Genomic DNA, 15,303 nt, shown 5'->3' with positions numbered 1-15,303 from the left:
TCCGGAAACTTGACGTCTCTTTCGTTGTGTGTGTGTGTGTTTTATTTCCAAGAATGTCCCCCCACCCTCCCCTCCGAAATATTGGATCGTTACACGTGACATCAGCGCCTGGTCAAAATAAATCTGGAATTTAAGAGACGTCCCGTCTTTCAGCAGGCAGAGAGGAGGGAGAGAGGAGTGAGCAGAGAGGAGGGAGAGAGGAGAGAGCAGAGAGGAGGGAGAGAGGAGCGAGCAGAGAGGAGAGAGAGAGCAGCAGACGGGAACAACGTTAGTGAGGCGACAGAGGAGTTTGAACAAAATGTCCAAAAGTTTGATCTGCCCTCAAAGTTAATGCGGTTCAAATAAGTTAACGAGTTGGAAGGAGGGACATCTAACGAACTTGCCAGTGCACCAGAGGGAGATTGAACCATGGAATCTCAGTACCTGCTGAACTTGGTAAGTGGTTTAAAAAAAAGTTTTTAATTTTTTTAAATAATTCTTTTGTTTGGAGTCAGGGGGTCGGGGGGGGGGGGGAACGGGGGTTTGGGTCACCTGTTGGGTCTAACTCAGTCCCAACCAACTGTGGGTCGAGAGTCTGTCCCCAGCTCCCTCCGGGACCCCTGCGGAGGGTTCGAATCTCGCTCCTGCTGCGGTGCAGGGAGGGTGCAGCATTGTCGGATCTGCGAGTCGCCCCTCTCCGTGGGACTTCGTGCGACGGAGTGTGTGTGTGTGTGTGTGTGGTGGTGGGGGGGGGGGGTTCTTTAAGTTTTAAACCAACAACAGCAACAAAGAACTGTCGTGGGCCCACTCTGGGATCTCGCTCACCAGGCAAACGTCGCTCAAACAAGATTTCCACGATCTTGTGCCTTTGTGGGATCTTGCCGTGCGCCGTTGGGCTGTCAACTTGCAACAGTGACTGCCCTTCAAAAGAAATGTCTCACTGGCCGTGCAGCGCCTTGAGACGCCCTGTTCAGTAAACTTGCTTTGTGGGATCTTGCTGTGCACAAATTTTAGCTGCCGTGTTTCCGACGTCGGAGTACCTGCTGTGGGCAGTGAATGAAGGGGAGGGGGGTGGTGAAGGGGAGGGGGTGGTGAAGGGGAGGGGGTGGTAAAGGGGAGCGGGTTAATAGGCCCCCAGAGCAGGTGGCAGAATGTGGGGGGTATTAATGGGGATAGTTAATGGGGAAAATTGCTGAGTCCTGGGTCTGTGGGAATTCCTCTGTGAGTTGGCATAGATAGACCTGATGGGCCAAATGGCCTCCTTCTATATTGTAAAGAGATATGGAGGTGTTTACTCAGTGCCTGTCTGGGCAGTGCACATATTGACTAAGGCTCCCAAACACTATGCAACCACTTGGGAAGATGTGAAGGGTGCTGGCGAATTGTAAGTACGCCCCCAAAATCCTTCTGAGTTCCCCATCCCTCCCTGCTGCACTGAACCACGGCCTTGGTCATGCGCTCAAATATCTAGAGTGGGAATCGAACCTACAACCTTCCGATATCGAGGCAGGAATGCTACCCACTGAGCCACAACTGGTTCATGAACCACTCTGGCACTGAGTCACTGCTACTTGGGTGAACACCACCCCACCCTGTGCCAGGTACCAGAGTTCCAAACCTTCTTAGACCTAGAAGGAGTCCATTTGACCCTTTTAGTCTATGCCGGCCCACAGAGCAATGCCATCGCCCCATTAATTTCCCCTGTAACCTATTCCTGTCAATCTCCCTCCCCAGATTCTACCATTCACCTCTGGTGGTGATTTACAGTGGGCAAGTAACACCCTTCACTTGCCAGTCCCTCTACCCCCACCAGCCAGGGAGGGAAAGTTCCATGGGGCATCTTCCAGTGTCAACAGCACATATTTCCCCACATAGATGACACAGAAGGAGACCATTTGGCCTATTGAGTCCATGCTAGCTCTCAGGGTATTCCCATTTCCCACTAATTTTCCTTCTAACCTATTCTCCCCACATTCCCATCAACTCTCCCCAGTTTTCATACCACTCACTCACACACTGGGGAAAATCTACAGCGGCCAATTAACCCACTGATCCACGTGTCTTTGGAATGTGAGAGGAAACTGGACCACCCGGAGGAAACCCACGCGGTCACAGGGAGAATGTGCAAACTTCACACAGACAGCACTGGCGGTCAGGATTGAACCTGGGCTGCTAGAACCATGGGGCAGTAACTCTACTGGCTGCATCACCATGCATGTGTGATGGTCCCTGTGGCCGAATAGTTCTCACTGAAGTAAGCACACAATGGATGGGTTCCAAGACCTGTGCAATCAGGAGCAGTCAGTGAATATCAATGCCTGGCAGTTTCAAATTTACTTCACTAAGGTTGGGACTGCATTGTGGATCAAAGAATATGTGCTATCGCTGCAGGACTGAATGGAAGGTGTTCGCAGGAGCCCCTGATGCCCACAAAGGTCCTGTCCTCAGTAACATCAGGTGATGTGATGCCAATGAGAATCCAACTGTGCCCCCTCCTGGCATCACATCTTGCCCTCTTGTCATATGGCAGAGAATCCCATCTCATGCTTGACATTCCCAAGAGAAATGCCCAAAAGATCAAATCTGGAGATAGAACATAGAACATACAGCACAGGAACAGGCCCTTCGGCCCACAACATCTGCACCGAACACGATGCCAAATTCTCGGCTGCCTGTACATGATCCATAATCCCTCCATTCCCTCCCTCCTATGCACCCCTGAAACGCCACTATCATATCTGCTTCCAGAAGTATTGCAGTGTGATCTGGGTCCTGCTCCCGTTGCCCAGAAATAAGAACGTTCCCACACCACGGGAAAGATTTTTTAAAACTTCAACACCAAACTGAATTCATAAAAGAAAAATTTGCAAGCGCAAAAACACAGTGCGCGACTCTGTTTACATTCGTAGTGTTGTTAAGTCTCTAAGTTCGCAGTATTGATGGTTCTATACTTCGGTAGTGTTTGCACATTGTATATAGAGCACCATTGGTCGGATGATACAAACTTAAGGTGCTTTGGGGACATCAACCCCAGACTGATGGAGAGGGTGGGGGAGAGTTACAGGATCTTAATTACAGTGAAGGTGAAGAGGTTGGGAATGGGACTCCTTAATGTCAGAATGTCTATTGGATGATTGTTCTGCCTTCCAGTGTGTGACCAGTTCCCATCATCCCACCACTCATGCCTTCAGCTGCTTGGATCCCAAGTTCTGGAATCCCCTCAGCTAATGAGGGATTGTTATCAGTGTAGTTAGGATGCAAGGAGAATAAAGGATTATAACCAGAGGATGTGGATCTTATGTATAAAAAAAAGGGTTCGGGGTGGGGGTAAGTGTGAAGTTCAGAATTAGTTTAATTGGAGACACAAGAGATTGCAGATGCTTTAATCTGGATCAAAAGACGAACTGCTGGAGGAACTCAGCGGGTCAGGCAGCATCTGAAGAGGGAATGGACAGTCGACTTTCCGAGTCGACACCCTTCATCAGGACCAAGTTAATCTGGATGTAAAAGTGCTTTCGAAGCAGTTTCAACAGGAGCTTTCTAAAAGGACTGCACTAATATTTGGAAGAGGAGAAAATGTTGTAGCAGGGCAGCACAGTGGTGCATCAGGTTGTCTTACAACTCCAATGGCCCAGGTTCGATCCTGACCTCAGATGCTTCTGTGTGGAGTTTGCATGTTCCCCCTGTGACCGCTTGGATTTCCCCCGGGTGCTCCAGTTTCCTGCCACCTCCCAAGGACGTGCAGCTCTGTGGGTTAATTACGTGTAGGTGGGTGGCGAGATAATCAGGGGGGAGCTGATGGATATGTGAAGGAGAATAGGTTACAGGGAAACAAGTAAGGGAACGGGATTGATGGGAATGCCCCGAGAGTATGGACTCAATGGGTCAAATAGCCACCTTCTGTGCTGGAAGAAGATATGAGAGAGACGGCGAGAGACTGCCTCAGAAGGCTGTCACTGTCACAACAGGCTGAATGGCCTCTCTGTGCTATATTGCACAGAGCTCCAATCTCTCAATCCTTCCCATTTCACTTGGAAATATTTGATTGATATCACCCACGTCTGCAAGACCGATTAAGGTTATTCATTATCAATTGAGCTATGACTTTCTCTCAGCAGGTACCAAAGGGGCAATTTAACCACGTCTGTCAGATAGATTATAATCGTCATCTAGGCTAGTCCTCCCAAAATGCTGTCTGCAACCCACACGTGCACAGTGTGCAGAGAGGCATACATAAGATGCATGACAAGCATTTTCCTCAAGTCTGTTGGACAAGTTGGTTCTGTTACAAAGGAGTCACTCACACACTCTCTCTGAGCATTGGCTTCACTTTGTACATCATACAATTGGCCAGCAAACTACTCTCCTATTCTGGAGCAATTGAAATGATCCCACTCTCCGGCTCTGTCCACAACCCTGCAAGTCTCCCTCCTTCCAAATAGCATAACGCTATTACAGCGCCAGTGACCCGGGTTCAATTCTCTGTAAGGAGTTTGTACGTTCTCCCCATGTCCGTGTGGCTTTCCTCCGGGTGCTCCGGTTTCTTCCCACATTCCAAAGATGTACAGGTTAGGAAGTTGTGGGCGTGCTATGTTGGCGCCAGAAGTGTGGCGACATTTGTGGGCTGCCCCCAGAACACTCTACGCAAAAGATGCATTTCACTGTGTGTTTTGATGTACGTGTGACTAATAAAGATATCTTATCTAATGTTTATCCAATTCCCACTAAAAGTTCTTTCGGACAGTGCGTTCCACATTACAATAACTCACTGCATATTAATAAACATTATCCTTAACCCTCTCTGCTTTTTCTTTCTCTATTTGTGTATCTCTGGTCACTGCCAGAAATCTCAGCTTCTCCAGTCTGTCTCTGTGGCCAGAATCCCCCATCCCTGGTTCCATTGGGGAAAATCGTGCCTGTGTCGTCACCAAGCCAGTAATGGAAGAAGTCCTCTTGATTCCGCAGTGATGGTCTTGAATTCACTGATGCTGTGAACATAGAACATAGAACAATATAGCACAGTACAGGCCCTTCGGCCCACAATGCTATGCCGACATTTTATCCCTGCTCTAAGATCTATCTAACCCTTCCCTCCCTCTATCATTCATGTGGCTATCTAAGGGTCTCTTAAATGTCCTTAATGTATCTGCCCCCACAACCTCTGCAGGCAGTGCGTTCCATGCACTCACCACTCTCTGTGTAAAAAAGCTTACCCCTGACATCCCCCTTATACCTTCCTCCAATCACCTTAAAATTATGTCCCCTCGTGTTAGCCGTTGTTGCACTGGGAAGAAGTCTCTGACTGTCCACTCGACCTATGCCATTTATCATCTTGTACACCTCCATCAAGTCACCTGTCATCCTCCTCCTCTCCAAAGAGAAAAACCCTAACTCACTCAACCTATCCTCACAAGACATGCTCTCCAATCCAGGCAACATCCTGGTAAATCTCCTCTGCACCCTCTCTAAAGCTTCCACATCCTTCCTATAATGAGGCGACCAGAACTGATCACAATAAGTTAGTTAGAGATTTCCCGCTCCTACCTACCCTTGGGGATGAGCTGCCTCCTTGAATCACTGCAGTCCTGACAGTGAAGATGCTCCCACAGTGTTGCTGGGGAGGGGGTTCCAGGGCTTAACCCAGCCGCAATGAAGGAACAGTGATTATATATTCTCGGCCAGGATAGTGTGTGATTTGGATGAGAATATTCAGGTGGTGGTAATAGAAACAGAACATGCTTGAAACATTCAGGCAGCATCTGTGGGAAGAGAAACTTGCTTCACAGCTCCAGTGACCCAAGTTCAATCCTAAACTCTGGTGCTGTCTGTGTGGAGTTTGCACGTTTGAGTTCAAGAGCCAGAAAATTGTGTTACAGCTTTATAAAACTCTGGTTAGGTCACATTTAGAGTGTTGCATTCAATTCTGGTCGCCTCATTATAGGAAGGATGTAGAAGCTGTGGAGAGGGTACAGAGGGGGTTTACCAGGGTGCTGCCTGGTTTGGAGGACATGCGCTATGAGGAGAGGTTGGACAAGATGGGACTGTTTTCTCTGGAGCGGCAGAGGCTGAGGAGAGACCTGATAGAAGTTTATAAAATTATGCAAGGCATCGTTAGAGTAGACAGCCAAAATCTTTTTCCCAGGATTGAAATGTCCAGTACTAGAGGGCATGTGTTTAAGGTGAGGTGGGGGGGGGGGGGGGGGGAGTACAAAGGAGATATGCGGGGCAAGTTTTTTTACACAGAGTGGTGGGTGCCTGGAATGCACTGCCAGGGGTGGTGGAGGCAGATAGCATCAGAGCATTTGAGAGACTCTTAGATAAATACATGAATATGCAGAGAAGGGAGGGATATGGTCAATGTGTGGGGAAGAGGAATTAAATTAATTAGGAGTCATTGGTTTAATTAGTTCGGCGCAACATCGTGGGCCGAAGGGCCTGTCCTGTGCTGTACTGTGCTGTGTTCTGTGTTCTCCCTGTGACTGTGTGGGTTTTCTCTGGGTGCTCTGGATTCTTCCCACATCCCAGAGACATGCAGGTTGGAAGGTGAATTGGCCACTGAATCAGAATCAGGTTTATTATCACTGACATATGATGTGAAATGTACTGTTTTACAGCAGCAGCACAGTGCAAGACATAAAGATCTATAAATTACAAAAATAATTTGCAAAACGAAAGGAATAACGAGGCAGTGTTCATGGGTTCATGGACTGTTCAGAAATCTGATGGTGGAGGGGAAGAAGCTGTTCCTGAATCGTTGAGTGTGGGTCTTCAGGCTCCTGTACCTCCTCCCCGATGGTAGTAACGTGAAGAGGGCATGTCTCAGATGGTGAGGGTCCTTAATGATGGATGCCGCCTTCTTGAGGCACCGCCGCTTGAAGATGTCCTCGATGGTGGGGAGTGTTGTACCCGTGGTGGAGCTGGCTGAGTCTACAACCTTCTGCAGCCTCTTGCGATCCTGTGCATTGGAGCCTCCATACCAGGCGGTGATGCAACCAGTCAGAATACTCTCCACTATACATCTATAGAGATTTGTAAAAGTCTTTGGTGACGTACCAAATCTCCTCAAAATCCTGACAAAGTAGAGCCACTGGCATGCCTTCTTTGTGATTGCATCAATGTGTTGGGCCCAGGATAGATCCTCCGGGATGTTGACGCCCAGGAACTTGAAGCTGCTCACCCTTTCCACTGCTGACCCCTCAGTGAGGACTGGTGTGTGTCCTCCCAACTTCCCCTTCCTGAAGTCCACAATCAGTTTCTTGGTCGTGCTGACATTGTGCAAGGTGGTTGTTGTCGAGACTCCACTCAACCAGCCGATCTATCTCACTCCTGTACGCCTCCTCGTTGCCATCTGAGATTCTGCCAACAACAGTGGTGTCACTAGTGAATTTTTCATGGTGTCTGAGCTGTGCCTAGTCACAGTCATGAGTGTAGAGGGAGTAGAGCAGTGGGCTAAGCACGCATCCTTGAGGTGCACCTGTGTTGATTGTCAGCGAGGGGGAGATGTTACTACCGATCCGCACTGACTGTGGTCTCCCAATAAGGAAGTCAAGGATCCAGTTGCAGAGGGAGGTACAGAGGCCCAGGTTTTGAAGCTCGGTTTATTAGTACTGAGGGAATGATGGTGTTGAACGGCAAGCTGTGATCAACAAACAGTAGCCTGACGAATGTCTTGCGATTGTCTGGGTGTAAATTATATGTAGGTGAGTGGTAGAATCTGGAGGATGGGAATGTTGGGAGAATAAAATGGGATTAGTGTAGGATTAGTAAATGAATGTGAAATGGTCGGTGTGGACGTGGTAGGTTGAGGGGCTTTATTCCTTGCTATAACACTATGAGAAACAGTTACCATCCCAGACCTGAAAGATTAACTCTGTTTCTTTCTCCACGGGCGCTGCCTGACCCGCTGAGTGTTTCCAGCGTTTTATGTCTTTATTTGAGACTTCCAGCAACATCGGTCATTTTGCAGCCGGTGATGTTTCTTGCACCTCCTCCTCTAGACTTTGGTGCCTGAGGTGGTGGGTCTGGGGGGAGGTGATTTCCCAAGTATGGGCGAGTCAGGTCACCGCAGGGCATTCTGCAGGTGTTCCACAGTGGGAAGGAATATCTGGGGAAGCCCAAACTGGGATTACAGATCGTGCTACGAAGCAGGGAGAGAGTTATACGGCGGAATTTGCAGATTCCGACTGACTGGCGTGGAATTGTATTTATATAAATGACGGAAGAACAAGGTGGGCTGGTGCAGGAGGGGAGAACGAGGGAGAGGTGGAAAATCAGACGGGAAACAGCAGCCAGCACCTGAGAGGAGCTTAAACTATTCAGTCCACAGGGCTGTTCGCTCTTCTGCTCCATGTCAGAGCCTGTGTTCCGTGACCCTGCTCTTCCTGCCCTTCATCCATCCAAGGCCTCCACCAATCCTGGGAATTTCCACCTTCTACCTCAGCCCCCCCCTTCTTTTCAATTCTCCCCCTACCTGGGCAAGTTTCTGGTCACCCCCCCCCCCCCGTATACCCCTGTATAGGGTCACCCGCTATCGATACATTCCAGTGCCTACACTGGGCAGCAGTCTTGCATCTGAGTCTGAAGGTTGTGGGTTCGAACCTTGCAAGGGGAAGAAAAATCTGGGCAGACACACCCAGCACCGTGCAGAGGGAGTGCTGCACACAGTCAGAGGCGCAGGGAGGTCCTCTGGTTCCCACCTCATAGCTGCTTGGGCATTTTATCATCCTGATGGCGCTGTATAAATGCAGAGCTGTTGTGGGTCCCAGTAGGTATAAGTCCCATCCAGATCAGCTGGTTGGTACGTCAACCCACTAACCCATGGGTGTGGGAGGAAACCGGAGCACCCGGGGGAAACCCACGCAGTCACAGGGAGAACGTGCAAACTCCACACAGACAGCAGCAGAGGTCAGGATCGAATCCTCGTCGCTGGACCTGTGAGGCATATGAAGAAATGATGAGATAAGATATTTTTATTAGTCACATGTACATCGAAACACATAGTGAAATACATCTTTTGTGTAGAACGTTCAGGGGGCAGCCCGCAGGTGTCGCCACGCTTCCGGCGCCCACATAGCATGCCCACAACTTCCTAACCCGTACGTCTTTGGAATGTGGGAGGAAACCGGAGCACGCAGAGGAAACCCACGCAGACACGGGGAGAACATACAAACTCCATACAGACAGTAGCTGGAATTGAACCCTGGTCACTGGCGCTGTAATAATGTTACGCTAATTGCTACACTACCGTGCCTGCCGGTGTATTCAAGTTCAAGTTTATTGAAATTCAAGTTCCTTGTCATAGGCAAACATACACAGGGTATAAATGCCATAAAAATCGGCTTCTCGCAGCAGCAGCTCAGTGCATGACAAACATAAGTTAATGTGAACTTAAATTAACATAAATTACACATAACTTACACAGCAAGATAAATAAAATGACATTAGTGCAGGTTGAGAGAGATAAAACAAAATATAATCTGCAACAGTGTTAGGGTTTTTCAGGTCCGTAGACCATAAGTTATAGGAGTGGAATTAAGCCATTTGGCCCATTGAGTCTGCTTCGCCATTCAACCATGGATGATTTTTTTCAACCCCATTCTCCCGCCTCCTCCCCATAAATCTTAACCCCCTCACCAATCAAGAACCCAACAATCTCTGCCCTAAATACACCCAACGACTTGGCCTCCACAGCCCTCTGTGGCAACAAATTCCACAGATTCACCGCCCTCTGGCTGAAGAAATTCCTCCTCATCTCAGTTTTAAAGGGACGTCGCTTTATTCTGAGGCTGTGCCCTCAGATCCTAGACTCTCCTATTAATGGAAACATCCTCTCCACATCAAGGCCTTTCAGTATCAAGTAGGTTTCAATGAGGTCACCCCTCATCTGAACTCCATCGAGTACAGGCCCAGAGGCAATCAAACGCTCCTCATGTTAACCCTTTCATTCCCGGGATCATCCTTGTGAACCTCCCTCTGGCCCCTCTCCAGGGCCAGCACGTCTTTCCTTCGATACGGGGCCCAAAATTGCTCACAATATTCCAAATAGGTGGGTTCAAGAACCTGACGGCAGTGGGGAAGAAGCTGTTGTTGATCCTTGAGGTGTGGGTCTTCAGGCTCCTGTACCTGCTGCCTGATGGCAGTATCGAGAAGAAGGCACAGCCTGGATGGTGAGGGTCCAGGCATTTCAGTATCCAATAGGTTTCAATGAGATCAACCCCCTCCCCAATCCTTATGAATTCTGTCAGATACGGGCTCAATGAGCAGGAAAGGGAGAGGGTTGAGGTTCAAAAGAGAGCAGATCGAGGTGCTGAGATGACATGGGCAAAAGGACTCGATTTGTTCCCCTTGTATGTGGGAGGGGTTGTTCCGCTTGCCTGCGCCGTAGGGATTGGTGCTTGGGAACTGTCGGAGTGTTCAAGAGTTTGCAGCCTTCCATTGTGGACTAACTCTACCGTTGAATCTTCCTGTGCAGGTCCACCATGCTCCCTGCTAGTCTGCTGCCAATGGCCGTGCTGTTTGCCCAAGTTCTGGCGGACGGAGGGGGCGGCTCGAACACGGAGAGAGGGAGGAGAAGGGCGGAGGCGAGCGCGAGGCCTGGCGCCCTCCATTCCTCGCCCGACCTGGAGGCCGTCCACACCCTGCGGAGGACCCTGCTGAGCAGGTTCGGATTGGAGAGACTCCCGGAGCCCAGTGGCAAGGCTGTCGTCCCTCAGCACATGTGGGACCTCTACCACTTCCGCACTGGCAACTACTTCGCGGTGAAGGACTCCAGCTTCAGTGCCTTGGAACGCCACACGGCAGGGACTAACACCGTCCGCTGCTTCCATCACTTGGGTGAGTGCAGACACTGAGAGAGGAAGGGTCTTTGGCCCCTCTGGTTGGACAGAGATCGGGCATATTTACGCTTCCCGGACCAATCACTGAAATCCTCAGCGGGCCAGTCAGCATCTGTGGAGAACCAAACATTGTCAAGTCATAGAATGGTACAGGAACAGGCCCTTCAGCCCATTGAATTTGTGCTGACCATTTACACTGACCCCATTTTATTCTCCTCACACTTCCATCCACTCCCCACCTACACACTAGGGGTAATTTACAGGGGCCAATTAACCCATCAACCCTACAGGCTCAATGACAGCTCCCATCCTGCTGTTATAAGACTATTGAACGGTCCCCTAGTACGATAAGATGGACTCTTGACCTCACAACCTACCTCGTTATGGCCTTGCCATAATTATGATGATGCCAGCATTTATTGCCCGTCCCCAGTTGCCCCAGAACTGAGGAGGTAGTTCAGAGTCACCACCATGGTCAGGAGTCACGTCTAGGCCAGACTGCGTAAGGCAGGCAGATTTCCTTCCCTAAACCAGATGGGGTTTACAACAGTGCAGTAGTTTTGGCTGAGACCAGATTTTTAATTGCACATTTATTTAATTTGAGTCATAAAGTCATAGAGTCATACGGCACAGAAACAGGCCCTTCAGCCCAACTCATCCATGCCGACCAAGATGTCAATCTGAAATAGTCCCATCTGCCTGCATTTGGCCCATATCCCTCTAAACCTTTCCTATCCATGTACCTGTCCAACTGCCTTTTAAATGTAATAACCCCTGTTTCCCTTTAAAACTTACTGGGAAATTTATTATGGTACAGTGCAACATTTAAAAAAAAGAATTTAAAATGTATCGGGGTATTAATACTGAAAGGCCTGGATAGAGTGGACGTGCAGAGGATGTTTCCAGTAGTGGGAGAGTCTAGGACCAGAGGGCACAGCCTCAGAATAAAAGGACATCCCTTTAGAACTGAGATGAGGAGGAATTTCTATTTTCTAAATGGGGAAAGAATTCAGAAATCGGAGCTGCAAAGGGACTTGGGGGTCCTAGTGCAGGATTCCCTAAAGGTTAACTTGCAGGTTGAGTTGGTAGTAAGGAAGGCAAATGCAATGTTAGCATTCATTTCAAGAGGACTTGAGTATAAAAGCAAGGATGTAATTCTAAGGCTTTATAAGGCATTGGTCAGACCACATTTGGAGTATTGTGAGCAGTTTTGGGCCCCATATCTAAGGAAGGATGTGCTGGCGTTGGAGAGGGTCCAGAGGAGAATGATCCCGGGGGTGAAAGGGTTAATGTATGAGGAGCATTTGATGGCTCTGGGCCTGTACTCGCTGAGTTTAGAAGGATGAAGGAGGGATCTCATTGAAACCTACTGAATATTGAAAGGCCTGGATAGCATGGACATGGAGAGGATGTTTCCATTAGTGGGAGAGTCCAGGACCAGAGGGCACAGCCTCAGAATAAAAGGACGTCCCTTTAGAACAGAGATGAGGAGGAATTTCTTCAGCCAGAGGGTGGTGAATCTGGAATTCATTGCCACAGATGGCTGTGGAGGCCAAGTCATTGGGTATATTTAAAGTGGAAGTTGGTAGGTTCTTGATTAGTAAGGACGTCAAAGGTTACGGGGAGAAGGAGGGAGAATGGGGTTGAGAGGGAGAAATAAATCAGCCGTAATCGAATGGCGGAGCAGACTCGATGGGCCGAATGGCCTAATTCTGCTCCTATATCTTATGGTCTTAATAACATCCAATAGTCCAGAAAGTCTGTTGGTCCGGCACCACTGCCGAATGTGCCGAACTATGGGAGTTGCCGGGGAGTTTGTTTAACAGGATTGATAGTTTGTTTTTTTTGCTTCCAGAGGATCAGGAGGAGGTGCTGCTGTTGGAGGGATCGGGTCTGCATCAGATGGTCTTCAACCTGACAACCGTTCCTGCGGGTGAGCACATTGTCTCGGCTGAGCTGCGTCTGTACAGTGAAGACAACGGCTGGCCCGCCGCCGGCCACCAAAGGGTCGGTGACTACCACCTCTGGCAGGTCCTGCCCGGGCAAGCGAGCCACCGGCTGCTGGAGAGTCGGCGGCTCCCCGCCAACCGGTCCCGCTGGGAGACCTTCGAGGTTGGACCAGCGGTGGAGGACTCCAGGAGGACGGGCGCGGGACTAGTGGGCTTCCTCATCCAGGTGGGCGAGGCCGGAGGTCCCACCGCACCCCTGCGGGTGAGCAGGTCGCTGAGGGGCGAGGAGGGGAGCTGGCCCCTGAGGAGGCCGCTCCTGGTCACCTACGGCCGGGACGGGAAGGGTCTAACTCTGGGCTCCAGGGGCAAGCGACCCCGGGGCAGGAGGAAGGCCAAACGCCCACGGGGCCGGTGCCGGAGGAAGCCACTCTACGTGGACTTCGAGAGGGTGGGCTGGACCGAGTGGATCATCGCTCCCCGGGGCTACAACGCCTTCTACTGCCAGGGCGACTGCCGCTTCCCGCTGGCCGACCACATGAACTCCTCCAGCCACGCCATCGTGCAGACCCTGGTCAGCGCCGTCAACGCCAACGTGCCCAAGGCCTGCTGCGTGCCCACCGACCTCAGCCCCATCGCCATGCTCTACCTGGACGAGGAGGAGAGAGTGGTCCTCAAAAACTACCAGGAGATGGTGGTGGAAGGCTGTGGGTGTCGTTGAGGGTGGTGGGGACAGCGAGGGGTGGAGGGGGTTACAGAGAGGGAGAGATGTGGGGGCTGGAGGGGGTTACAGAGACAGGGAGGGGTGTAGGGGCCGGAGGGGGTTACAGAGGGAGGGAGGGGTTTGGGGGTTAGAGGGGGTTACACAGTGTAGGGGTCAGGGGGGCTTACAGAGGGACGGAGGGGTGTGGGGGCTAGAGGGGGTTACAGAGACAGGGGAAGAGCATAGGTGCCGGAGGGCGTTACAGAGATTGGGGGGATGTAGGGGCCAGAGGGCATTACAGAGGTGGGGGGGGGTTGTGGGGGACAGAGGGGATTACAGAGATGTGGGGGTTGTAGGGGCCAGAGGGGATTACAGAGATGTGGGGGTTGTAGGGGCTAGAGAGGATTACAGAGACAGGGAGGGGTGTAGGGGCTGGAGGGGGTTACAGAGACAGGGAGGGGTGTAGGGGCTGGAGGGGGTTACAGAGACAGGGAGGGGTCAAGTCCTCAGATGGATTTGAATTCAAGGAGGAGATTTCTATGACCTCTTGATCGACCTCCTATTGTCAGTGGAGGGGAGGGGAGGGGACTGGAGAGCAGGGGAGGGGAGGGGACTGGAGGGGAGGGGAAGGGGATGCAATGCAAACCCTTGAGCCCTTGTACTGCACTAAAACTGGCCCCCATCCTCACACCAGTGAACAGAAGAGTTGCATTTCTATAGCACCCTTCACCTCAGAACATCCCAAACTGACTTATGGCCACTGCAGGAAGCCAGCAACTAAAGATCATCTGACTTTTGTTGTGTTGACCAAGGAATAAATATTTGACATCTCCAGATCTCGTTCGTCACTGGTGAGTCGACAGACTGCCGGGAACGCCGAGCTGCTGTTCACGGTTTGTCCAGCAGATGGCACCTCTGATGGGGCGGCGCCCCCTCGGTACTGCCCGTGGGTGTCGGGCTGGGGTTGGTGATCCTTCTCTCCAGTTGCTTCATCCAGAAGTTGCCAGCATGCGCGTCGCTCTGTGGGATTGCAGGTAATTCCCCGGGCGCTTGGACACTGGAAGCTGGCTTGAAGTTCACCGCCCTGTGTCGGAAAGCGTCGGGCAGTTTCTCCACGAAACCACTCACCCTCTGCTGGAGCACCCGCTAACTGTGACGGTGAAGTGGTGGCGGACTATTCGACTATTGGGGCATCACATCTTGCCCTGATGCTGCCTGGGTTCGATGGCTCATAAACAGTTGTCATCCAGAGGCAGAACCCTGAGTAACCTTCTGTATCTTCGAGATAAGCCCTGGCTCCCTCGCACTTTCAATCTGCCTGTTAGTTTGACTGTGCCATTGTTCAAGGACAAGGTCAAGTTTATTGTTGTCATGGGCACACACACCCAGAGTATAAATGCCGTGAAAGTCAGCTTTTTGCAGCACAGTGCATTACAAACATGTTAACATAACCTTAAATTAACATAAATTATACATGACTTACATGACAAGATAAATGTAATGACACTGGCGCAAGTTGGGAGAGAGAGGGAGAGGAATACATAGAACATAGAACACTACAGCACAGTACAGGCCCTTCAGCCCACACTGTTGTGCTGACATTTTATCCTGCTCTAAGATCTATCTAACCCTTCCCTCCCATATAGCCCCCTATTTTTCTATCATTCGTGTGTTTAATTAAGAATCTCTTAAATGTCCTGAATGTATCTGCCCCCACAACCTCTGCTGGCAGTGTGTTCCATGCACCCACAACTCTCTGTGTAAAAAAAAAACTTACCCCTGACATCCCCCTTATACCTTCCTCCAATCACCTTAAAATTATGCCCCCTCCTCATGTTAG

The 15,303-nt window shown here is 50.4% G+C and overlaps 1 protein-coding gene across 1 annotated transcript; it reads left to right on the top strand.

The window, feature by feature from the left end:
• Positions 1–210: 210 nt before the first annotated feature.
• LOC127586307 (bone morphogenetic protein 2-like) lies at positions 211–13,481 on the top strand. The gene is made up of 3 exons (XM_052044150.1): positions 211–435; positions 10,451–10,812; positions 12,670–13,481. The coding sequence occupies exons 2-3, from the start codon at positions 10,458–10,460 to the stop codon at positions 13,479–13,481; spliced, it is 1,167 nt and encodes a 388-aa protein (XP_051900110.1). The 5' UTR covers positions 211–435; positions 10,451–10,457.
• The last annotated feature ends 1,822 nt before the right edge of the window (positions 13,482–15,303 follow it).

This window comes from Pristis pectinata, chromosome 35 (assembly GCF_009764475.1).
Source record: "Pristis pectinata isolate sPriPec2 chromosome 35, sPriPec2.1.pri, whole genome shotgun sequence".
Taxonomy (NCBI): domain Eukaryota; kingdom Metazoa; phylum Chordata; class Chondrichthyes; order Rhinopristiformes; family Pristidae; genus Pristis; species Pristis pectinata.
Note: the sequence above shows the minus strand (reverse complement) of the source record. Positions and strands in the feature narration are given on the sequence as shown.